The sequence below is a fragment of the Furipterus horrens genome, unplaced genomic scaffold, assembly GCF_987537825.1.
Source record: "Furipterus horrens unplaced genomic scaffold, mFurHor1.1.pri manual_scaffold_4, whole genome shotgun sequence".
Lineage (NCBI taxonomy): Eukaryota > Metazoa > Chordata > Mammalia > Chiroptera > Furipteridae > Furipterus > Furipterus horrens.
Genome location: NW_028327174.1, coordinates 4,214,619 through 4,240,791, shown reverse-complemented (window position 1 = coordinate 4,240,791; position 26,173 = coordinate 4,214,619). Strand labels below are relative to the sequence as shown.

The 26,173-nt window shown below is 53.2% G+C and overlaps 1 protein-coding gene and 1 non-coding gene across 2 annotated transcripts; one reads left to right on the top strand and one right to left on the bottom strand.

Annotated features, from left to right (window-relative positions):
- Window positions 1–4,670: 4,670 nt before the first annotated feature.
- POLDIP3 (DNA polymerase delta interacting protein 3) lies at window positions 4,671–24,225 on the bottom strand. The gene is given in 9 exon segments (XM_090272312.1): window positions 4,671–5,028; window positions 5,971–6,037; window positions 8,882–9,011; window positions 11,239–11,316; window positions 11,813–11,992; window positions 14,319–14,411; window positions 15,522–15,698; window positions 16,318–16,708; window positions 24,138–24,225. Coding segments are annotated over 9 exon segments (1,353 nt in total). The 5' UTR covers window positions 24,197–24,225; the 3' UTR covers window positions 4,671–4,850.
- Window positions 24,226–24,566: 341 nt separating this feature from the next.
- LOC150010921 (U12 minor spliceosomal RNA) lies at window positions 24,567–24,695 on the top strand. Its single transcript, XR_016511082.1, has one exon. It is a non-coding gene; the product is annotated as a U12 minor spliceosomal RNA (small nuclear RNA).
- Window positions 24,696–26,173: the final 1,478 nt, after the last annotated feature.

The following is a 26,173-nucleotide window of genomic DNA, read 5'->3' as shown; positions in this document are numbered from 1 at the left end:
TTGTTACCAGTTCCCTCTTCAGCCCCTGAAATTCAGTAGTTAAGAGCTTGTGACCAGCAAATGCCTTTAGGGTAGCTATAGCTTCAGTGCTAACTTATAGATTCTTCATTTTTGTGCCTGGAGACATTATTTTCATGGGGGCAGAGCCATGCGAGGAGGATTGTCACTATGTGAAGAGTTTCTAGGTGTTTCGTAAGGGGAGGCTTTCCCGTATTGCTTAGTTCTGCTTATTGCTGGAAGCAAAGGTCCAATAGTTTCAGCTTCATAGGGTCTCTGTGGGAGATTCTTCCCAACGATGGCCACTCCTTTCACCAAGGTATGAAGGCTATGTACGCTCTTGACATGGACAACCTTGTGACTTGCTTTGACAACAGAATGCGACAAATCACATACCGGGCTTTATAAGCCCGGGACTTAAGCGAGTAGCTCCCACCCTCTTGGGATCCAGGGATCCAGGCGTGTAAAGAGGTTTGTCCTAGAGTTCTGAACAAGAGACCGCACAGGGAGAGAGACGCTGCAGCTGAGGTGGCGGTCACGTGAGTTAGGGGCATCAGATGTTTTAACCCCAGCTGAACTGATGAAACACAGCCGCCCGAGTGGCCCTGTGAAGGAGACCAGCCATCTCTGCAGAGCCCTGCTCAAACTGCAGCAGAGTAAACGTGTTTGTTGTTTCAAGTCACTAGGTTTTTTATAAGTTTTATTGCAATATAATACACATATAAAATTCACTGCTTTAACGTATACAATTCATGCCCTGGGTGGTGTAGATCAGTGGGCTGGACAGTCTTGCAAACTCCAAAGATCACCAGTTTGGTTCCTGGTCAGGCACATGCCTGGGCTGCGGGGCCAGTCCCTGCGTTGGGGACCTGATAGAGGCAACTTATCGATGTTTCTCTCCCTTCCTCCCTCCCTTCCCTTTTCTCTGAAAAATAAGTGAGACCTTCAAAAAAACAGTATACAGTTTTTAATACATTTACAAGGCTGTGCCATCACCACCACTAATTTGAGAACATATTTAGGTCTCCTGGAAAGAAACCCCATCCTTACCAGCACTCCCTCTCCGTCCCCGTCAGCTGGCGGCCACCGCGCTCACCCTTTCTGTGGGTTTGGCTGCCCTGGACACTTCATATCTATGCAATTATGCAGCATGTGTTCATCCCTGCTGTAGCCCGTATCAGTACTCCATTCCTTTTTAAACACTGTAGTAAAAATATACACAAATTTACCGTTTTAACTATTTCTAATTGTACAATTCAGTGGCATTAAATGCATTCACATTTTTGTCAAAATGTCCCCATGGTCCATCTCTAGAATCCCTTCCGTCCCAAACTGAAACCCTTAATATTTCCCTCCCCCGGGTCCTCATGACCACCACGCTACTTTGTCTCTATGAACCTGACCGTACTAGGTACCTTGTGTAACTGGAATCAAACAATAGTTGTCCTTTTGTGTCTGACCTACTTCATTTAGTATGCTGCAGAATTTCCTTCCTTTTCAAGGCTGAATAGTATTCCATCACACGTGTGAACAGAGAAGGGGCTATGAAGTAAATCTGACCAACTCAGTCAAAGTAACTGCACAGCGTGACCAGATCATAAACCCCTAACTAGGTGGCCCATGGCGGGTAGTCACTCCCCAGGCCTACAGCTTCCTTCGTAAAAGGTTTATATTTGCCTTAAGCAAGCCATGCTCTTGTGCATCTAGGTTAACACACTTTTGAAATGTCAGGTTAATCCTCTTTTTCAGGCCCCTCAAGGGAGCATATGACTCCTTAAAATTTTAAACATAAAATTAACATATGATGCAGCCATTCCACTTCTGGGTAAATGCCCCGAGGAGCGGTAAGCAGGGTCTGAAAAAAACACGTTCACAGTAGCATTGTTCACAGGAGCTGAAACACAGGAGCAGCCAGAGTGCCCCTCAGGGGATGGATAAGCCAAATATGGTTTCTGTACGCCTTCAGCCTTAAAAGGGAAAATCCTGACACACGCTGCCATCAGACGAACCCTGAAGGCACGCTAAGTGAGAGGAGCCATTGGAAGACAAGTACCGCGTGACCTCACGCGAGCGAGCAGCATGGTGGCTGCCACGGGCTGAGGGGGGAGTGAGGCGTCAGGGTTCGGTGGGTACGGGGCTGCAGCTCCACGAGAGGGGAGCACTGCAGGGACGGATGGGGGCGGGGCGTGCAGAGCAATGTGAGTGCACTTAATGCCAGTGAGCTCTGTATTTACGAATGGCTGTCAGTAAAATTTGTGTATTTTACCACAATAAAAAGATAAATTTTCTGCCTTGGCTGGTATGGCTCAGTGGATTGTGCGTCAACCTGCGAACCGAAAGGTCACCAGTTAGATTCCCAGTCAGGGCACATGCCTGGGTTGTGGGCCAGGTCCCCAGCTGGGGGCGTGCAGGAGGCGGCTGTTCAATGTGTCTCTCCCTCCTGTCCTCTCTAATACATAAAAACGTAAAAAAAAAAAAAAAAAAAGGCAATATTTTTCTAACACAGTTGGTCTAAAGAGGTAAATTTTGGGGTTCAATCTCTTCCAACCGAGACAAAAGCCACCAGTCAGGCTGGCCAGACGCAGCGCTATGCTGGAGCTGACCTCGCGAGACACCCAGGGAGGCACGCCCGGCCCGGAGGCGGCGGGTCCCTGTGCGCGGTGCTCGCACAGACAGGGATGCTCGCCTTCTCATGGCTGCGGAAACTCGGGGTCAGGGGGTGCGGTGAGGGCCTCGGCTCCAAGGCCAGAGCTGGTGAGCAGTAACGCAAAGCCCGATGCCTGTGCTTGGTTCCAAGGCCCACAAGGCCACTCAGTAAAATCTTTGAAGAAATGACAGCTCAGAGGTAGGAATAACAAACATTTATTCAGAAATGTATAAGTAGCAGAGTCTCCTCCATCCCTTCATGTCTCTTCCTCTTCTGAACGAGACACACAAGATGGAGAACGTCAGGAACTGGGAAGTTAAGAGGGACATAAGGACCGGTCCACCAGCTCCTCTTCCCGCTTTTCCACGATGCCATCCTGTAGAACGGGGGAGCGGACGGGCTTCATCCCACAACCTACCACGTGGCTGTCCCGGGGACCGGGTTCAGATGGCCAGGGCTGCAGCTGGCTCAACAACTCTGGCACGAGAGCAGCCCGCATGGGACGGACGCGGAGGGGAGGGTGGAGCCGGTGGGCAGGAACCATCTCCGCTCACAGCTGAGGCTGAGCAGTGGCCAGACTGTGCTCAGGACCTGGTCCTACTGCCTTGGGGGCTCTCTCGGGCCAAAAAGTTTCGAGTGTAGGAGGAATGTCTTTCAGCTGCCGAGAACTAAATTTGCACCCGTTTAAAGGGGAAGGAGGGAACAAAAACTGTATTAAGAACGGGGTGGTGGAGCACCACCAGGCACCCTCCTTGGGCTGCCCAGGCCTAGCAACCTCGCCACTGGAGGACTGAGCTGGGTTCAAGTCTCTCCTGCTTGACAGATTTAACTCTATGCGAACATGAGTCTAGGTTTTTCTTCACCGGGCTGGCCCCGAACAGAGGCTCTTAGCGCCTCAGTCCCATTCCAGGTCTGGGCTTGTGCCTTTCACGGCACTTGCTGGCGATTCAACAGCACTTCCCAGAATCCCGCTGCCCAGCTCTCTCCGGCCCTGTCAGCCAGGACTCGCTTCACAGTCCCAACAAACCAGGGGCAGGCTGACAATGACTCTGGAGCAATATTGTCTTGTCTTGGTCTTCAGGGGCTGCCCCTGGGTTCTAGAGATTGGCCCCAGCTCCCTGGAACCATGCTGAAGGGCCTGTCTGAAGGATTGCTCTACTGTCTTAATCCCCCCTCACCACCCACCAGTGCCCCCAATCCCTTTGCCAAGGCAGGAAAATCTCACTGGTCATGGACGGCTGGATCACTCATAACAGTGAGGATCGTGCCCCTTGGTGGTAGCTGCACTAGGCTCCCCGCACCCGACTATTGTTCTGTAGACACCTGAGGCCAGAAAGCGTGTGCCAGGAGCAAGTCAACATGTCCCCTTCCAATAATCCCCCAAACGCTGTATCAAAGAACCAGGGGAGAGCCAAACCATGGTGCGATGAACACTGGGCTAGTGAAACTTTAAGAACCAGCAACACAAGCCTTCCCAGCAGTGACAACCAGAGGCCACGAGAGCTGGGGGGAGCCCTCCTTGGTATAACCCAGTGGGAAAGGGAAACGTGACGCCAGGTTTACTCTGGTTGCCTGAGAAGGCACAGACCCTCCAGCCAAGAGCCGGGTGCCTAACCTCTTTCCGGCAGAGCGGCCTCCCCCAGCCCTGGCCGGCAGGGCCCTCCCCACCCCACGCTGTGCTGAGAAACCAGGGGGCCTGTGAGCAGGTGCCCACACCGGCCATCTCCACGGACCAGGCAGGTGAGTGGCACAGCTCTGGAGCTGACCAGGCCCCCATTCAGATGGCAGGGGCTTGCATTCTCTGCTTCGTTTGCAGTTTCAAAAAGAAAAAGGGGAGGCAAGCCCCTCACCCGTGAAGAAAAGGAGTGTCCTTCACACAGTCCCTGTCCCGGAGGCCACAGAGCCACAAGGTCACCCAGAGAATTGAGAATGGGTTCCCAGATGAGTCAGTCTGGGGCTCAGGTCGGGGGGGAGACACTGAGCAACACACACCTACCTCGGTGAGAAGGTGGAAGAAGAAACACACTACAGGAAATGTTAACGTACAATGAGCACAGGGTAGAATATCACAGAAAGGCGGTCGTGTCCCCGAGGAAGCACTCTACCCCCAGCTGGGACCCCAGCCCGACGGCCCACTGGCCACCAGTGTCGCTTTGGGAAACAGAGAGAGCCCCCCCCACCCCGCTCTGGCTGCCGCACTCCCCATTCAGAGTTTGATTTTGAATTCTGTGGGCTGCGGGGTCACGGAGGCCCCCGAGGACTTGAAGAGCGCCTTCAGGATGGTGTCAGGGTCCACTTCGGCAGGAGGGTGGCAGGAGGTGGCAGAGTTCGCCCTGCGAGGCAGCTCACTCTCCTTCTTCACTGAGGGGCTGTCACTCAGCCGTCTGTGGGGGGCAGCGGAGTAAATACCCTGTCAGTTTCCCCAGAGATGAGGCGGGACACCCCTGACAGAGCACCTGTTATTCGCTTTCTGTTCCCGTTTTCCTTTTCCTCTGCAGCACTCTCATAAGCATCCCTATTTGCCAGTGAGAAAACCAAGATGCAGCTGTTGTGAGCTGGGGTTTTCAGTGTAGAAAACAATGCCCATCCCTCAGGGGTGGTCATACACGCATTAGTGTATTATACATTGTGAGACGTCTTGAATAAAGAAATCGACTTAACTCTGCTTAGCTCAGCGGTCCCCAAACTTACCAGGTCATAGGAGACACAGATAGTCTCTAGAATACAAATGAGCTCTGGAACAGTTTAAGAAACTTGTCCAAATCACACAATTCGATGCCCAGCGTTCATGTTCTGGTCTATTTCAGGCCTGCCCCGCTCTGCCCCACCCACCTCAGCCAGTCTAACGCCCTCCCTGGGTCTCTGTCTCTTTCCCTGCAAAGGATGTCCTGCCAGTCTAGACACTGTGTGCCCCTCAGTCTGGGGCCAGGCAGGCACGTCTGGGCGTGTGAAGCAAACAAGAGGCAGCAACGAGCACTGGCTCCAGAGTCAATGACGGCAGCAGGAGTTCTCCACTCCCCGGACAACGACCCAGTTCTGCAAAAAAGGACACACTAGCCTGCTCCCCCACTTCCTTCTCAGGTGTTTCTACATTATTAGTCTGGGAACAGGTCTTATCACTGGCCCCCAGGAAGCCACCCCCCCTGCAGAAGTAACAGACAAGCCACTCTGTACCAATCTATTAAGGCCCTGGTTGACTGCCTGCCCTCAGAGCACATTTGAGCACAGGAAATGGGCCGAGTAGGGCTGTGATGCAGGCATTTACCCCTCAGGACAGAGGTGATCCTGCAGAGCAAGCGAGGAGAGCCCCTGCCCTTGGAACTTACAGGAGGATGGGCTGGTCTGAGGTGATAACGTTCCCGTTCAAGTGAAGGTTGCACTTCATTGGCTGCCCTGAAAAAACGAAAGAAAAGGCTCTGCCATGAGATGTAGCAACACCCCACCACTGGCAGCCCTGGCTCCACAGTGTGGAAGCGGCTGCCAGGTTCCAGCAAAGCCCGGGGACTGAGAAAAACCCCGGTGTTAGGACGATAAACCTTGGCAATGACCTTGCTTCATACAGGAGGGGAGGAGAGTGAGGTGGAGGGAGAGAGTGGACTCAGTGTGAAGGCTTCCAACCTTATTTGTGTAGCAATTAGGAAGGGAAAACATTTGTGCTATGAAACTAAATGAAAAGAGGATTCAAAAGCTTATGTCTAGACTTTCACTTTGCCCATGAAAGATGAACTCAACTGAGTACTACACTTGCACTGCTTATAAAATGTGATCAGGAGGATAATAACAAAGAATAAGATAAATTTCTTAAAAAAATTTTTAAACATAAAAAAAAAAAGCCCTGGCTGGTGTGGCTCAGTGGACTGAACGCCGGCCTGTGGACCAAAAAGTCGCTGGTTCAATTCCCAGTCTGGGCACGTGCTTGGGTTGCAGGCCAGGTCCCTCCCTGGTTGAGGGCACATGAGAGGCAACCACACATTAATGTTTCTCTCCCTCTTTTCCTCCCTCCCTTCCTCTCTCTCTAAAAATAAATAAATATTTTTTAAAATAAATTTAAAAAAAAAAAAGGAAAATCCCTGGCTGGTGAAGCTCAGTGGACTGAGCACCTACCTGCGAACCAAAAGGTTGCTGGTTCGATTCCCAGTCATGGCACTTACATGCCCGGGTAGCAAGCCAGATCCCCAGTTGGGGGCACATTAGAGGCAACCACACATTGTGTTTCTCTCCCTCTCTTCCTCCCTTCCCCTCTCTCTAAAAATAAGTAAATAACATCTTTAAAAAAAACCCCAACAAGAACAGCAGAAGAGGGACTAGAGCCATATAGAAGTAACGTTTCTATCTGTCACTTGCATTAAGTTAGTATTAATCTGCAACAGTCTGGTATATTCTGTCCATTGAAGATGCACTTCAGATTCAAAGATACAAAAAGTCTGAAAGTAAAAGATACAGCACCCAAAAAGCACTGCTAAGAAATCTGAAGTGTTATATTAATATAAAATAAAGAGGGATATTTTATAACTGATAGAAGGGTCAATCCACCAGGAAGAAAACTATTAGAACAATTATAAACACACATGCAACTAACAGCAGCCTCAAATACATGAAGCAAAAGCTGACGGAAGTGGAAGGAGAAGTAAACAAAGAGCAGCTGAAGGTTTCCCGCGTCATGGTCAGTAACGAGAGAACCGCCAGGCCAAAGACCAGCCAAGAAGCAGAAGACTTGAGCAACATTATAAACCAACCAGACCCAAGAGCAGCCAAACACATATCGTCCCAAATACTCAGAAGAAAATCTGGAAAATGCACAACTACATGGAAAATTAAGCCAAACAATCCTAAATAACCAATGAGTCAAAAAGAAAAAAATCACAAGAGGAATTAGAAAGCACTTTGAGACAAAGGAAAATAAAGGCACAACATACCAGCACCTATGGGGTGCGGCTGACGCAGGGCTTAGAGGGGAACCCATCCCTCTAAATGCATAGTTTTAAAAAGGAAGTGAAAAGACAAACTACATAACAGGAGAAAATACTGACGACCCACTTATCTAAGACACTCATATCAAGAATGCAGTAAGAAAAAAAAAGAACAAAGAACTCCCTGTAGGCCAAGGCTGCGGGTGCGGCCCCCGGTCAGGGCACCACAGAACCATCCAATGATGCACAAGTACGGGCAGCAACAAACGGATGTCTTTCTCTCTCCCTGTCCCCTTCCTCTCTCTCTAAAATCAATAATTAAAAAAAAAAAAAAAAAAAAAAAAGACGACTCAAAACGTGAGCAAAGAGCTCTGGCCAGTGTGGCTCAGTTGGCTGACTGTTATCCTGCAAACCGGAAGGTTACAGGTTCAATTCCCAGTCAGGGCACATGCCCAGGTTTCAGGTTCAGTCCCCGTTTGGGGCACGTGTAGGAGGCAGCTAACTGACGTTTCTCTCTCACATCGATGTTTCTCTCCCTCTCTTTCTCCCCCACTTCCCCTCTCTCTGGAATAAAAAATAAGTAACAAAAACAAAAAACTTTCTAAAAGTGAGTCAAGATTCTGAATAAACATTTCTCTAAAGAAGATACGCAAATGGCCAAAAAGCACATGAAAAGATGCTCCACATCATTAGCCATTAGGACACGCCAACCAAACCCCCGTGGGCCGTGTCTCATTAGTTCCTGCGCCCACTGCTAGCACATGGCCGTGCTCCACAGCAGGTGCCCAACAAACACTGGAGGAAGAAACGAGGGCAGAGGGAGCACAGCAGCCAGTGTCCCCTGTGCGGGCCCTCCCGGGATGGACGACGGAACCCGAATACAGTGTGCTCAGTGGCTCGCTCACAGAAGCAGAACGCACCGAGGTGCTGACACTCGGATGAGCCTGGGGCCACGAGGGAGCCTGCGTCCTGGCACTGAGCAAGTGCCATGTGGGCAGGGTGGGGCATGGGGGGTGGGCTATGGCTCTTGGTGTGCCTGCCAAGACCCCTTAAGAGAACCACCCGCGGAGAGATGCGCTTCCCTGCAGGCTCGCTTCAGTGCCAGGGCTGGGTGACACCCAGAGCCCTCTGGGCCAGGCAGCTGGCAGCTCCGCAGCACCCAGAGACACTGCACCCCACTGCCTGGCCGTGGTGCCCGGGAAGGTCCCAGCGGGGTGACTGTACCTGGGTGCCCGCCCACCCACCTCGGAGGAGGCTGTATTCTGGAGGCTGCTGTCTGACAGCCAGCACTGAGGGGGAGGGGAGGCGGCTGCCTGCTCTGACTTACCGTCCAGACACCGGTTGTTATATTTCTTATATGCGGTGATCGCGTCATCCTTCTTCACGAAGACCACCTCCGCCACCCCGGGGTGGACCAGCCGAGCCCGCTTCAGCGCTCCACATACACAGAAAAGCTCCTGCAGGGCACAGGGGGTTAGGGTCGGGGGACAATCTGGGGCCATTATCCGCCCGCCTGCCTGCCATCCATCCTCTCTGAGGGCTCCGTAGGGTCCACACTATGCCTGACGGTGCCCAGTGCCCAAGATTCCAGGGAGGCTTCCTTTTAGGTGGCGTTCCTGGGACAGCCGCAGGCCTCAGCATGGCCCACACAGGGGACAAGCTCTGCTGGCAGTGGGAAGCGGGCCTGAGCTTACAAGCCGTGGAGGCCCCGTGCCCTTCAGCAAGCCACCCCGAAGCCCTCCTGCCTCAGTGCCACTTCTGCCTTCTCAGGGGTAAGAGCTAAGGAGTCCCTCGGAGGATTCCGTCATGAGAACGAACGTGCAGGCTTATCCAAGACAGACGGGCCAGTACCACGTGCAGCCATCTGCTGGAAATCAATTCTGCAGTTCTGCACAGAGGGACCAGGTGTCCCAGCTCAAGGACATTCCTAGGACACGGGCCTTTCAGTGCTAACCAGGCCAGCTGGTCACCCTCAGTCAGACCGGCCCGGCTGTGACCTCCAGGACTCTGCCCCTCCTCAGCTGTACGACCCCCAGCTCTAGCGGCTCACTGACGCCTCGGGTAACGCTCCCTCCCCTGGAAGTGGCGGGTCCAGCCTGCCTTCCAGGGCTGCTGTAAAGCTTCACTGAGCTCATTGCTAAGGGAGAGCTTCATCCACACATCCTCCTCCTCCTTTACTCTAATCCCTCTGTTGTACAGACCAGGCGTCTGAGCCCAGACAGGGAGCATGACGTGGAGGCAGACCACAGGGGCCGACTCACACCCAAGCCACTTCTTCACCTGCACCTGCCCTCGCACGGCTCTTACGAGGACAGAGACTCAATTGGTTTTTAATAATAAAAGAGAAAACATCAGATATCAAAACCAAGATCCCGATTTTATTACGGATGTTCTTTTAGCATCGCCTATTTGGGTAGAAAAGAAGCGAGGGTGACTATCACTGGCAGTTCTCACTGGGTCACCGTTAGAGGCAATTAGTTTTTCCACTATTCAGTATCTTCAAAGGTCCTGCGCACCGAGTGCCCGGTACACAGTGAACACTCAGTAAACGGTAGCTGTTACTACTTCCATAGTCAGGAAAACCTGCAGTTCCTGTTCACTTACCAAGTACGACACGGATCTGGCTACAATGCCCTTCTCATGCGCCCCGCTCACTGGGGGGACTGCTGAGTTCTAACGGCGACCACACAGCACCTGTGGGTGCCACAAACCCACTCACGAACCCGGCGGCCAGCGCGGGCTGTTCCGGAACCTGGGGTCTGGCTGCCGGGAGAGCCCGAAGCCTCTAGTTGCATTCCTTCTGTGACCTGACAGTTCAGGTTAAAAGGGCACAGGGACTTCCAACCTAACAGCTTTTTTGGTGCCTGAACGGAAATGAGGCTGAAATGAAGCCCTGGCTGGCTCTGGGCCCCTGCTCACCAACATCTGAACTGGGTTTTGCCCATGACCGCCAAGGGTCGGACAGGATGGACCAGGAGGGCAATCCAGGGAGGCCCAACCACCAGATGACACCTCTCACCCCTTTTCCTCTGGAGGCATCACGTGAAACCCCCGGAGGGGAGGCAGATGTTCTGAGCCTCACAGGAAAACAGGAGCCCCCCCAGGGCCCGTCGCAGCATGAGCCCTGGGCCCTGGCGCAGAGTTAACTGCCCCGCCCGACTGCTACCCTCTGAAAGGCCTGTTTGCAAGGTCGGTCTGAGGCCGGCGTCTGGGAATGCAGATTCTGGGAGGGCTCCCAGCACCCGGACTGACGGGAACAGCTCACTGTGCTGCGTGGGCTGTGGTCTGTGCTGGACCCCTGCTTCCCTCGTGGGGGCCTGGAACTCTGGTGTGGCCCAGCAGAGGGTGCCTGCGTGACCCGCCCCAGTTACAGCCCTGGGCACTGAGTCTCTGATGAGCTTCCATGACTCACACGCATCATCACAGCCCACTGGCCAACTGCTGGGGGAATCGAGTGTCCTGTGTGACGCCACTGGGAGAGGACTCTGCAAGCTTGTATCGAGTGACCCCTGGCCTTTGCCTGTGACCCTCTCCCTTTGCTGATTTTGCTTTGTGTGCTGTAATGAATCTTAGCTCTGATGCAGCTCTGGCTGAGTTCTGTCAGGAACAGGGAACCTGGGGCGGGGGGAGGGGTCTTGGGGACCCCTAACACAAAGGCAAGCTCTGGCAGGGCAGAGTACTCACAATAATGTCCTCCTCGGTGACTCTGGGGTGCAGGTTATTCACGGTCATCTTGGTGCCTTCCAAAGGGCTGAGGACAGGCTGTTGCAGACACGCGTGTTACCAGAAGGCAGAGAGCAGCTGTACATTCCAGGCCAGTGACCCGGAGGCCCCCCGCCCCTCAGAGCCCTCAGCGCCCAGCATGCCCCAGCCCCTATGAGAAGGGACAGCGCCTCTTGTTTCCCCAACGCTCTGGGCCACCCTTCAGGCCTCTGAGCCTTTGCTGGGAATGCCACTCCCATTTCAAGACCCACCCAGCCCAGATGGCACTCTCTCCGTAAACCCTTCCCAGCTGTGCCCAGTGGAGTCAGCTCATCTCTCCTTAGTGTTCCCAGCAGCTCTCCCCTGGGCACAACTGTCGTGCCATCAGACACGGTATCTGCCTGTGGCTCCGTTTTCCCACCTGCCTGCAAGCCCTTCACGTGCAGGGGCCACTGGGTCTTTGTTTTGCTCATTTGTAAGGGGGATGGCAACGTGTACCTCGGAGAGGGGCAGTGAGCGCAACAGGGTCCCTACAGCACTCCCACCTTCACCTCACCTCGGCAGGCGGCGGCTCTTTGGGGGTGTCCTCCTTGTTCACTAGTGTCCGGGACATGTTGGTCAAGGCTTTGGTCCGCAACGAGGAGGGGAGAGCAGGAGCTGTGTACGCATCATTCTGAACCACTTTGGTGAGCGGGGGGGCCTTGGACGCGGAAAGCCTGGAACTGCTCAGCCCGGCCTAGACAGAGGCAGACGGCAAGCTGAGAGGCCAGCGGCCCGGATCCCCAGCTAGGGGCTGACAAGCCTCACCCAAGGCCTCCCAGTTCCCCAATTCCATTAGCGACCTGAAGCCAAAAGGGCTGCCAGTGACATCCCAGAGGGAAGGGGCAGAGGCGAGAAACACACACAACCTGCACACACGCCCACAGGAGCCACTCTGCGGTGTGCAAAGCCCTCGGCAAGAGCTGGCACGCAGCCCAGACCAGGACCCGCAGGCTCACCCATACCGTCCAGGCTTTACACAAACCCAACGATCTGGGGCTGCTCAGAAGGCGAAGCTTGGGGACACGTGTGTTCCCACATATGCTTCTGGCACAGGGGCTGCTCACCAGCCCAGGCCTAACTGCCAGCTTCCTGGTCCCCGCCGGGCCGTGCAGAAGCACCACGCGCAGGCCTGGCCCTAGCGGCTCCCAGACCGTCAAGGACGGGCTGGCAGGGCCGGCACACGGAGAGGGGCAGACAGCGCCCTCCCGCCCCAGCCACCCCTCACTGAGCACGTGGTCCCCCGCAAGCACAGAGCAGTCAGGGCCCTGGTATTAATGCTTCCGCGGCAGAAGACGCCCGAGGTGGAAGTGGCAGGTGGCCTTGCTGACCGAGGGTGGCGTCAGGCAGGCCCCGACGCAGGGAGGGAAGAGGAAGGCGGCAGCCGGGGGACAGCAGGAGTCGGTCCGGCAGCCGCTCCGGCTGTAGGTGAGGGCCCCTCCCCAGCCGGGCTCCACGTTCCTCGGGCCGCTCTCTTGGCTCCGAGAGCCAGTGCAGCCGAGGGGTCAGGCCCACAGCCCAGGAGCACAACTGCTGCCGCCTGAGTCCTAGGTCCACCCCTCGCCAGCTAGGTGACAACGCGCAGGTTCGCTTAACCCGCTGTGCCCGACTCCTCATCGGTAACACAGGGGTAACAATGCCCCCATCTCACGCGAGGAGGGAGGGAGGGAGGAAGGGAGGAGGCGCCTTAAGTGAATTAGGAGACACACGCGTTTCGGGGGTCCCCGTTAGGGTTGGTTACGGAGCCAGCTCCCCCTGCGGCAGACCCCGCAGCCTGATTACTGGAAGGCCAGCCCCTTTGTAACAAACTGGCACCGTTCAGCTTCACCCACCACTTGAAGAGCTTCACTGCTAACCAGGAGACTGGTCCACACATTCAGTGCAGTGACCCAAACAGTCTTTGGGCCCCTGAGGGCAGAACAAAGGCACTTGGCTTGGAGGCCCACTGGCCTCCCTGCCTGTAACGTGGCTACAACCACTAGGCTAAGCAGCACAGGCCTCTCTGGGGTGCCCGATGCTGCTTTCTTTCCTTCTCTGCATCGTTATCTGACCAGCATCCTAGTCTATCAAGTTTTTCTCACAAGCAGGCTGCACCTGGTGGTATCCACAGGTAAGGTTCAGAAACTTTGCTAACATACTAACCAAGGGAATCCATATTTAAAAATGGGACCAGATCTGCTGACGGTGGAGGAAGGGGGAACATGTAGAATGTTCTGCCACAAATAGAAGAAAATAGGCCCTGGCTGGTGTTGCTCAATGGATTGAGTGCCGCCTGTGAACCCAAGGGCTCCTGCTTCAATTCCCAGTCAGGGCACAGGCCTGGGTTGTGGGCCAGATCCCCGCTGGAGTGTGTGAGAGGCAACCACACATTGATGTTTCCCTTTCTCCCTGCCTTCCTCTCTCTCTAAAAATAGATAAAATCTTTAAAAAAAGAAAAAGAAAAAGAAAATGAGATTTCCTCCTTTGCGGTTGCCCACATTTCTTTCAAGTGTCTCAGACCTCACTAGCTGTGGGACCTTGAACAAGTCACCAAACACCCTGGTCTCAGCATTTATGAAATGAGGGGTTGGATGAGTTTGTTCTGAAAATCTTAAGATCCAGATGAAGAAGTACTTCTGAGCTGAAAAGCCTCCTTTCCACCACCTCTACGATCCACCATATTGACAGCCTTGGTTCCCACGCCATCCCCCCTTCTCCCCGCCAGCCTGCAGCTGTCTGGGTTTCCCATGATAGTGGGGTACATCAGCCCGAGCTACGTGTGGCCTTGATGAGCCCTAGACTCACTGCTGCGAGATAACAGCTCAATTCAATAGTTTCTTTTTTCTTCCCCCTATGAAACAGTCCCTCCTTCCCTAGGAACCCAGAGTCGGGCCATTGGCGGCACGGCTCCCTCCCCGCTTGCTAGTTCCCGCAATAAACTTCTTTTTGCCTGCTTGCTACCTCCTCATGGTTCTCTGAGCAACACCGTTCTTACACCAATTAGAAACACACAGCAAGTATATAAAAAACATAAAATGCCCTACCGCATGGTGGAGAGAGCTGCCTGAGGCTGTGAATTTCATCTTACTCGGAATGGGAGCTGCAATATCATCATCTTCATCCAGGTCGTATAAATTCTGAAAGAAAGAAATAGGAGCTACTGTGGCATATACAGGCTGGCAGCAGAGCTTTGGAGCAAGGACAGCAGGGAGAAGACTGCTGGAGTGATTGAGGTGGAGGGAGAAGCAGGTATGTGGGTGTCTGAGGAGGCCGGGGCTCAGGTCCTAACATCGGCTCCCTGCCCACAGGGGCCCGATGGAAGTGCTGCAACTTACAGGCACATCAGAAGTATCTTTCTACAAGTGGACAGTGCCTAGGAAGAGCCCCCCAAATATCTGTTTACATCCTTTGGCTTGGAAAGCCCACCCCAGGCAATCTGGGCTACAGAAATAAGCCCAAACCCAAGAAAGAGTGTCATCCAATAAGATGTTCAGAGAATTTCTAACAGAAAAATAGTTTAAGTCAACTGTAAGGTCAACTCAATGGATTATGCAGTTATTACAAATTCTGTTTACAATAAATGTGAATCACAGAAAAATGCCTGAATTACAAAGTGAAAAAAGAATGACACAAAATTGGATTAAGAATATAACACAACTACAACTATGTCAAATAATAATGACATTTAAAAAACAGGAAGGAGCCCTGGCTGGTGTGGCTCAGTGGACTGAGCGCCGGCCTGCAAACCAAAGGGTCACTGGTTTGATTCCCAGTCAGGGCGCATGCCTGGGTTGTATCCAGGTCCCCAGTTGGGGACATGCAAGAGGCAGCCACATATTGATGTTTCTCTGCCTCTCTTTCTTCCTCCCTTCTCCTCTCTAAAAATAAAAAAATAAACAAGAAACAGGAAGGAACCAGGGAAGAATTGCAACAATGGCTGACTTTGGAGAGTGGAAGCACAAGAAACTTATTCTTCTTAATCTTTCTCTATTTTGTAAATTTTCTGTATTAAGCACATATTAAATAAAAATATATATATATTCAATTTGCCTCTCTGTCCCTCTCCAGTTATGAAATTTCTTCTTAAAACTCATAAAATACAAGAAGTCAAATGTAACCCTGCCCCAATTCTTCAAATTCTGAACCTTGGGTTAGGCATCAGTTAATCCACCCAGCAAGCCCAATCAAACACATGCCTGTGCACACATCTGTACACAAATGTTCGCGCGTGCACACACACACTCTACCTGTTTGGCCTGGTGATGATTGATGACATTAATCCTCATTCCAGCAGGATGGGCATGGGGTGGTATCATGGCCTTCTGCTGTGGGACCTAGAAACACCCACTGGTCATAATCCAGCCCATAGGCTTCACGTGCATGATGACCGAACTTGAAATACAATGGGCGCTGGGCTTTGGTCTCTGGTAAAAGGCCCTACAGAGTGCCGCATGCCCCCAGCAGGAGAGTGACAGGGAGATTCGTCATCCCAGAGACCATATGATAATGCATGAGTAGGGCTCAGTGAGCCTGGCTCAATGAACATTCCCTGCGGCTGTTCCTGTTATCAACCTTGCGTGAAGAGTAAACGATATTGTTTCCCTTCCCCTTGGGGTGGTGGCTGTGCAGGTGGCCAGGTCCCTGTATGGGGAGCCAGGCCCTCCCCATGACTGGCTGGGTAACTCCGGGCATTAATGACTCACATCTCTGAGACCGCGGTTCTGTGATAAGACTGGGCTAACAACCCCAGCGCTGTAGTGAGGAATGCATATATGTTAAGTGCCTGCCACGTAGCACATGCACAACAAATGTTCTGTCCTTTCCCCTCTCTTTCCCCCCACCATCTCACCGGAGAAAGGCACTTCCTTTCTCTGGACCCTCCGCCCCCTTTATATGAAACTGGACTAATACCCTGCCTTCCTCATACGGTTACTCTGCACACATATGGGTAACTGTCATTTTGCCAAATATCCCCAACCCCTGCCCCCTGCCAGAATCTAGTTGTTACTGGCTTCCTGGACCCATGACAAGAGCCACACCCACCTGGATGGTTTTAGTGAGCTTCAGAGCTGGCGTCACTGTCCCGATGGGGGGGCTCACGAAGGCAGCAGGGGAGCTCCGCTTCAAGCTGAGCTTCTCCCGAGCATCAGCTACCTGATGGGGCTTCGGAGGCACCGCGCCCTGCTGCTTGCGGGAGTTCAGCATCTCTCTGGCATCCTGCACCTTCCCTTTGATCCGGAAACGAGCATCTTTCTGCAAAAGCTTTTCCCGGGCATCCTTGACTCCCAGCTTGAGCCGGGCATCCGAGAGGCCGATCTTCTGCCGGGCGTCAAACCTCTGCTGGAAGGTGGCTGTGCGTGCTGGCTGGCCGAGGAAGCTCTGCTGCACCCCAACATGAGACCGAACACCTCCAACTCCTGGCCTGACGTTGAGCCTGCAAATAAGAACTGCAGTACTAAGTGGATCCGGATACCAAGAGCAGTGCTACTGAGAACAGAGGAGGCCGCAGAAACCAGAAAGCTGCTTCCTCTCTGAGGGAACAAATACTGGAATGGCCAAAAAGCTCGTGTGGTTTTTTTCCGTCAAATAAGAGATACATTTTGCATTTTCACCAATAACTTTATTGATTTGGATATTCTGAATATCTGCTGCATGGTATAACGTTGATTGTTCTCAATTAACATCTCGGTTTGATCACCATCAACTGCAACTGACCTACCCAACCGTGGAGCATCGTCCAGTGAGAAATCTCTACCACGAAACTCCGCAAACCACTTCTGACACATTTAATCGACAAAGCGCCTTTTCCATATGCTTCACAATTTTTTTTTTGCATTTCAGTTGCATTACCTTTCTTGAAATAATAAAGCATAATATGCTGAAAATGTTAAGTATTTTCTTCCATCTTCTATATTAAAATGGCTACAAAAAAATTCACCAATTTTGATATGTTTTTTATTTTTAAAGATTTTAATTATTTATTAATTTATAGAGAGAGGGGAAGGGAGGGGGAGAGAGAGGGAGAGAAACATCAGTGTGTGGTTGCCTCTCGCAAGCCCCCAGCCGAGGCCTGTGCCCTGACTGGGAATCAAACCAGTGACACTTTGGTTCGCAGGCCAGCACTCAATCCATTGAACTACATCAGCCAAAGCTGGTAAGTTTTTTTAATGCACGCTGATATAACAGCTGTCACAAAACAATTCAATCTAACAAAAATGTTTTGAATGACATTCAAGACAACTAAATGCTATTAGACACACCTTACGGAAAAAAAAAAAAAAGAACTTTTTGGCCAACCCAATAGTTAGAGAGGCTTCCTTCCTGGTTTTATGGCTTTGGAAGGAGGGCCTGGTGATTTGTATCACTAGGTAAGTGTTTTGCTCCTGCTCTGACTAGCTTGCCTCAGTGGGTTTGGCACTGTCCCATGAACCAAAAGGTCACTGCTTCCATTTCCTGGTGGGGGCACATGCTTGTCCCCAGTTGGGGCCATGTGTGAGAAGCGACCAATCGATGTTTCTCTAGCACATCGATGTTTCTCTCCCTCTCTCTTTCTCCCTTCCCCTCTCTGTAAAAAATAAAAAAAAATTTAAGTGGTTTTTTGCTCCCTAGACCAGGTGCTTTGAGACACCGTTAGTGACAAAGGGCATTCCAGGCAGACTAGAGAAAACGCCCTCACAGCCAGCTCGAGGCTTCTCTGCTCTGCAGCTCAGGCAGCAGGAGGCACTGAGACCCGCACCCGGCCCCTCCGCACTCTATCCTGCTCCCACATCACTTCCAGAGCCGGAGGCTCCCTCCTAGGGGATGCAAGTGCTGGACAAAGCTCCCATTAAGGCACTTACCAAGCTGCGTCCTAACGATCTGCTTACAAGTGTGCATCTCCAGCGGGACTAAGAGCTCCTCAGGGGCACACCCTGCAGCTCCTCTGCAGGGTCAGCCAGGCACCAGGAGAATGACAAAGGCTCAAAGAGCTTTCTGGTCCTGCGCTCCTATAGATCACTCTTCTTCCAGGCCCACCATCTGTTAGTTGCCACCACTTCCACCTCCTTTGCAAGGACCAAATCACAGAGCTAGTGGCATGGCTGGGACTGGACCGCAGGTCTGCCTGGCTCCAGAACCCACAATCTTTCCACTGGAACAAGCTCCATGCTTCCCTCCCTCCTCCTCCAAGCCCCAGGGCGGTGAGAGGGGAGAAGTGATGGCCGCCCCCGGAAAGGCTTTTCCTGGAGGAGACCACCTCTGCAAAGGCAGCCTCTACCCACCCCCCAGCCACTGGTGCACACCCTGCTAGGATCCTGGCCACCAATCGCTCCTCCCAGCGCCTACCCATGCAGCCAGGGCATATAGGGTGACCCTGGCGGACCCTAAAAGAGGACCCACAAGGATCTGCTTGCCCCAAGTAGGGGGAGATACTAACCCTCCTACGGGAGCTTCAGGAATGGAGAACATTACAAATGGAACCAGACTGCATAAACATCAACACTGCAGGAGTTAACTGACGAGCAGACCCACCAGGGGCACTCGGCACACCCTAATCCAAACCCGAGCCTGTCTGAAGATCGCCTGTCTTCGTCTGCCTTCTCCAAATCCCACCTCCTCCCATCACCAGGGTACCCTCATTACCCAGGGTTCCGGATGTTTATAACTAAAGAGGTAAGATGCTCTTACTGATGGGGAAAATCAAGAGTTGGAAAACTTTAGTTTTAGGTAATAGTAGGCTTAGTAGTTGATGCATGTAAAAAGCTACTGTTTCAGAAACTGAAGATTCGGCCCACCCTGACTCCAGGAGACCACAAGCCAGCATTCAACCTTTGTGCCCCAGAAAAGACCATAAGCAGTCAAGATGGTATCAGAGGGAGAGACATCCCGCCACCCAGGACACAGGACACAAGGCCCAGAGAGAAAATCACTGGCCACCCATGAAAGGATGTTAAGGAAATTGCCAGACTGCACCTCTGACCTGATTATAACCTTTTTCCTGTATTCCAAATCCCTTATCTACTCTTTTTCCTTACAAAAAAGGCTGGCTTGGACAGAAAATGTAAGATGGTCTCTTAGGGTACATAACCCATCTTCTCAGATTGCCGGCCACTTGAATAAAGTGCCCATAGAGATTCAATCCCTATCTCTGCTTGTCGGTTCTGATGGAGACGGGCAGCACAAACAGTGGCTTTTCTGGTTTCATTATTATGTGATACTGTGTGATTTTACAACACCATGAAATAGGACAAATCTAGGCTCCATGGCATCAATTATGCATTCAAAAACCAAAGCTAGCCCTGACAAGTGTGGCTCAGTTGGCGGGGCATCATCCAGTCAGTTCGATTCAGTCAGGGCACAGGCCTGGGTTGTGGGTTTGGTCCTCGGTCCGGGCACCTGTGAGAGGCAACTGATTGATGTTTCTCTCACATGGATGTTTCTCTCGCTCTCTTTCTCCCTCCTTTCCCCCTCTCTCTGAAAGTAAATAAATAAAATCTTTTTTTTTTTTTTAAGTGGGGGGCGTGGCTCAGCGGACTGAGTGCTGGCCTGCAAACCAAAGGGTCGCTGGTTCGATTCCCAGTCAGGGCACAGGCCTGGGTTGTGGGCCAGGTCCTCAGTGGGGGGCGCATGAGAGGCAACCACACACTGATGTTTCTCTCCCTTTCTCCCTCCCTTCCCCTCTCTCTAAAATAATAAATAAAATCTTCAGGGGGAAAAAAAAGAGACCAGAACTTGAAGGGTGAGTACTGTCTCCAGGCTAAGGGAAATCTCAGAACTCCAGTCATGTCCAGGACAAAGCACACTCTCTGTGACCAGAGGGTGAGCACACAAGAAGGAAGGCCACACACGTGGGAGCCACACACCACACTGCTCATCAGGCAAGAAAGACCACCAACAAATACCAGTCTTGTGCAGCGCGTTTCATACACCGGAACAGCGGGGAGGGACACCGGAAAGGGAGGCGATGCAGCTGTGGGGCTCAGCCACTTCCCTCACTCCCATGCATTCACTCCCCTGGTCACACCCATTCTTCCGACTGCTCTCGCAAAAGCTTAGGGGGCTTCGGTGTTCAGGCTTTTTATAATCACTGCTCCTGTTCCTGCCTGAAAGACAGCCATTCATCCCAGCAGGTTTGGAGGTAAGATATTAGTCATCAAGAATTTCTGAATAAACATTCCTGCTGGAAGCAGGTCTGTAAAACAGAGAGCAATTATGTTACCCACCCACCCCCTGCCGCAAGAAGTACTGCGGGTTCCCTAACAAAGCTCAGCCCCCCACCCCCCACCCCGTGGAGCCCCTGGTCTGGCTGGGCCCAGCTTCTGCCGGCAGCCTCACCTCTGACCGCAGACTACCTGATGTTCCCAGCATGTCCTGCACTTCTGGCCTCAGCAGATGTTTGGGAGGAGGGGAGAGGGGCATTTTGAGCAAGTCTCGTAACTGCCCACCCTGTCACCCCCCAAACAGCCCCACACCGCACTGTTTCCAGACACTCGCCAGGCAGTATTCCCCAGGTGTGGGGAAGAGTGCTGTGGGTGAGAGGGCCAATGTCCCCCCTGGGGCCTGAACACACGGGATGACCAGGAAGGGTCGGGTCGGTACGGGGCTAGGGATGCCTCACCATCCTGCCTCTATTTGTGGAGGGCGGAGTGGCAGCTGCTCTGGACATATGTCCAGTCCAAAGGGTTGAGGCCAGTGACAGTGGCCCAGGTTATTATAAAGTGGGTTTTAATCCTTGGGGTCTCTGGGTTAGAGTACATGGGTGTTGAGGCCACCTTTACAGGGAGAAAACACAGTCTGGCTCTGTCACTGAGGGTCAGTTCTGAGTTGGGTGCTGGAGACATAAAGAAAAACAGCACATTATCCTGTACCTCCCACACAGTCCTGGGCAGAAGTTTCATTTTAAATCTTGATTCTTCCCCTCTAGATTACATAATAACTAATTTCCCTCTTCTTTGCTTTAGTTATACATCTTTATCTTATTTCAACGGGAAAACAAGCACTGAAAAGCCCTGGCCTGGACTGAAAAGCTCTCCAACTCCCTCCCGGACAGGACCGCCCCCAGACAGAGCATGGGGGGCCCAGGGCGGCTCAACTCCAGCCCAACTTTCCCCTTGGGCTGGATGCATCTAACTACATGCACGTAGTGAACACGCAGGTACCGCCTGAGAACTAAACTAACCAAACCAGAGGGCTCTTGACTAACTGAATCAAGGATGCGCTGGTATCTGAAGGAAGAAACTGATGGAGGACAGGCCTGCACCCAGTGCTGCCCTGAGGGGACTCACCCACAGGCCTCAAGCCACTGACGTCCCCGGGATGTGTGGTGTGGGGAAAACTGTGCCTCACCGTGGGCTGGAGGGCCCAGGTAATGAGACAAGGACCCATTTCCTGACTTACAAGGCGCAATGAACATGAAACAGACAGCCCCTCTAAGTACAAGCACACTCCGAGCCCCGTGGGGAAAGGTAATTTTATTTACACTTCCACAGGCCCAGTCTTCCACTGTTTCCACTTCCCTGAGACAATTACAGGTTCTTCCTAAATTGTTAAGATCAAAGTTCCTGGGACACGCATGCAATGTTAAGCCAAAGTTCCCGGTAAGGAATCTTCTGGTAAGCATGAAAGATAGACTACATTTACTGTAGGAAATGACACTGTCCAGACCTTTTACATATCTTGACAGGGACCTTGAGATCTAGTTTTTCTCCTCGTTGGCTGTGTGAGTAAAAGAAAACGGAGTTTCCAGCCGGTTTAACGCACAGGTGGCTGCAGTCCAGCTTCTTCCGCACCGGCCTCTGCCCGCACTTCCCCCTCCACCCTGCCCCTGCGGCCAAGCAGTGTTCTCACGCTGAAAACTGGTTCTGACTTCTTGACCCAAACACTTCCATTTAAAAAAGCTGACACCTACTGAGCGCTTAGTACTCATCCGACACTTTTTAGGTACTTCGGTTCGATTAATTCACTTCGTCTTGACAATAGTACCTGTTATGGTGCATCAGCGAGCAAAGAGGACACGAGGCAATTTAGAAGCAGATTTGTGGCGTTTATTTACCTGGCCAGGGACGGGTCTTCCCACATTCAGAAGCAGAAGATGGGAGAACCGCTCCGTCTCACAAACTAAAAGGTTTTTAAAGGTAAAAAAATTATGCTCATGCTCTTGCAGCCGCCAGATAACAGCGACAGGCGGGGAAAATCACACACACACACTTTTCTTTTTTAGAGGGAGTTTGGCTGGTAATCACTGGGCGCGTTTGGGGCTACTGGAGGTTGAGACAGCAGCTGGGGTAAGCTAGCGAAGGGGGGCCACACGGTTGCTGGGGTGAATGAGCAAAAATAACCTGCCACTGGAGTAGACAAGCCAAAATGACCTGTCACAGCACCCAATGCCTACATTTTAGAGGACGTGGTTGAGTAACTTGCTCAGATCCCATGGCGAGTGGGAGACCAGCGCGCCCCCAGCGCGTCCCCTGGCTCCTCCTTTACGGAAAGGCCGTGACAACTGCCTTCACTGGCGCACACTTACTAGCTGGTACAAACTTTAAAAGATACATTCTTATATTCCTGTATTTTACCCTCTCAACGACCTCCTAGCAGCCATTAGTTACAGGTGAGGACCCTGCCCCGCTCGGACGTCCCCCGGCCAGGGAGGCAGAGAACCGCACGGCGGGGCCTGCCAGCACCTTCCCGGCGTGCGGCAGCCCCGCGCCCCGCAGCCCCGCGGCCCCGTCCCGGGAGGCCGGCTCCGGCAGCCCGTGCAGAGCAAACCGCTGCACCGGGCTCAGCAGCGGCCCGGGGACCCGCCGGAGCGACCGTTGGGGAACCGAGGCCGGGCGGTGTGAGTAACCGTCTGCGGGCGAACGGCAGCTGAGAGACTGCAACACCCCCACCGCGGGCTGGACGCGGCCGTTGCCACTGACTTCACGGGCTGTGGGACTCCGTCGGCAAAGCTCCCCTCGTTCCCACAGGTGACCCGGAGCTCGCAGAGGCTGCGGGCGACCCCTGACACTGGGGGCTCCTGAGGAAGCGCGGGGCGCCTCGCGGGGACCCCGTTTTCTCAGAGGACCGCGCTACAGCCATCAAGAAACGGCCAAGGCGGGGTGGGGAACACACAGTACAATATACCGACGACGTGTTACGGAGCGGTGCCCCGAAGCCCACGTCCCTTCATTAACCAGTGCCGTCCCAATAAATTCAGGAGGGAAGGGACGGCCGAGAGGCCGGTTCCACGCTTTTGTGCCCGCGCCGGAGGCCAACTCAGCCAGGGACTTAGGCGCACGCCCCCCCCGGCTCTCCGCGGCCTCGGGCAAACCCCTCCACGTCCCCCGGCCCCGAGCTCCGCACCTGTAAAACGGGGACAACGTCCCCAGCCGGCCGACGGGACCGCGGCAGAGCCCCTGGGACAGTTTAACTCGAAAGCGCTCCGCAGCACGCCGCGCACAGGGAGGCGACTGCGAACAGAAGCGGCTCGGAGCGGGGAACCGGGCGCAGGGCGCGGAAATTGCAGGTCCGGGCAGGGGCAGAGCCAGTCACTCCCCCCCGAGGTCCGGCCGTCCTGACTCCAAGGCTGCGCTCACGGCACGGGGCAGCGCGGCCCCAGGCGCCTGGCTTCTCGGGCGGGGGCGCTGACCGGGGAGGGCCTCGGGGCCCGCGGGCGTCCGGGCCCCGCCGCCGGCAGGGCTCCCGCCAGAGCGACGCTGCCTGCAGCCAGTGGGCGGCCGGATGTCCAGGCCTGTGGCGGCGGCGACGACCGGGCCAATGAGCAGCGCGGCTACGGCAGGGGGCGGGCGCAAGCGGCCCTCCGCGTCGCGCCGGGGCCGCTCCCTCCTCCGCCTCGAATCCTGCTCGGCCGCGGACCCTAAACGCTGAAAGGAGAAAACGTGGCTCACCGTCCTTTTGCCGCAGCCCCGCGCTTCCGGATGAGCTCGTCCAAAGAGATGTCCGCCATCTTGCACCACAGAGCAGCTTAGATTCCCCCACCCCTGAATCCCGCCCCTTCAGCCGCTACGAAACGACTGTTTCCGGCGTTCCGTCGACGAACTCTCGCGACAGCTCAAATGAGGCAAGAACCGGAAGGGGCGTAACGCTCTCCATGAGCCTTAGCGACACCGCCTGCTTATCTGCATGCGAAGGATCGAATGATTACCTTTCTCTAGTCTCCCCCGGACAAATAAAATGAATAGTGACATAAAATATTAACTAGTATAAGGCCAACTTCAAAGGAACGGGGGTCTTAGTTCAACGGTCCTCTTTGACAGTCACCGTAGTACTAATGAGATTAAGATTCATTATGTAGGAAGTAACTGCTGTGATTCTTCATGCCTTAAACTTATGAGTAAGGAAAATAACGATTCGGGGTGACGCCCGAATCCTCACTGCTAATGTGAGACGAATTTTTGAGCGGGTAAAGGTTGCCCAAAAAACAACACACACAAAACCTAAACCCCCCCAAATTAAAACCCCCCCCCCCCCCCCCCCCCCAAAAAGCAATTGATACGAAGAGGAAAGAGAGTGGAAGGAATTGAGGGGGGCATCCCCGAAGCGGACCTAATGGCGATCATTGCACGCTCTTCGCGTTTTCGCACTTCTTGTTATTTGGGTTTTTCGCTCGGGAACCGCCACAAATTCATGGTTGAGAAATGAAGAGCGGCTCTCGGCTGCACACAGCAGGCGCTCACGGGAGTGAGAAGTGGGGGCCGCATGGCTCCTGTCCCAGGGGCCACGCTCGGCCCTTCACAAGCGAACGGCTTCACCTCCTCGTGCCCGTCTTCCCGGTCTGCAAAACTGAGCAAACAATACAGGTCGTTGCGAGAGTAAGACTGATCAATTAAAGTGTCCCATGCGTGGAACTGCCTTGATGCGATCCCAGCCTCCAGCACCGATTGTAGAATCAATTCAAATAAAAAGAAAAAACAACGCCTTTAGAAAAGCGCCGAGCGTGGACTTAGTGCTCTACGAATTTTATGTTTGTGTTATTCTTTTCTTAGTCCAACACTGCGAATTATATACTCTTTAAAAAAAAAATTATTAAGGTGAAATTGGTTAATGAGTCATTTACTCTTGACGGAACATCACGCTACAATTAAAAATCTGGCACCAGAAGCTCCGTGGAAAAACTGGGCAATGGTAAGGCTACAGGGTCTGGGCACCAGACAGGAGAATCCAGGTCCCACCTGGGCGGCGGGACTGGGGGCTGCGTGGCGCTCCTTTTCTCAGCTGCGAGCAGTGCTTCCCTCCCAGGGCTACAGGGGCGCCCACGTTCGGTCTCCGCTCGGGCTGGCAGGTGCGGAAGAACCCGGAAGCGCCCAGAGAACGCAGGAGTCAAAGCCCGGTGGCCCCTTAAGTGAAATGTAAAAAAACGTCAGTTCAATTAGTTTTTTAAGTCAGCACAATAGGACTATTAACTGAGATCAACCTATTCCGGATTCTCAGCGGGGTGGCCTTTCCCCAAGGCATTTCCGAGCTTTGTGGGGTGCCTGTTTGGTTGTCTGGGCGACCGGGTGTCGGTCACGTGGAGGTAGGGGCAGTCTTCCAACCCTGGCGACTTTCCTGGAGCTGAGAGGCCCGCTGCGATTCTCTGAGCCAGGCTTGACTGCATTTCTTGTATGAACAGGCAGGACTTTTCCTCCGGTGTGAAAAAAACATGGAATTGCCAGCAATGCAGCTGCTAAGTAGCCAAGGCATCGGGTCCCGCTTTGTTTGGAAATTGACCCAGGATTGCGCCCTGCCTGGAAAAACTTGGCCTGCGTCATCAGAGCCAGGAAGCCTGGCTGCATTTGGGGCTGTGATAGTTCAGGGACCTGGCATTTGGGCAAACCCTGGTCCTACGCTTCTTCTGGGGGCACTTGGGCAGTATCTACAGGCTGGAATGTGTATCATTTTATAAATTCCTTTTCTTTCTCTCTCAAAATATAGAGGTTTGTCT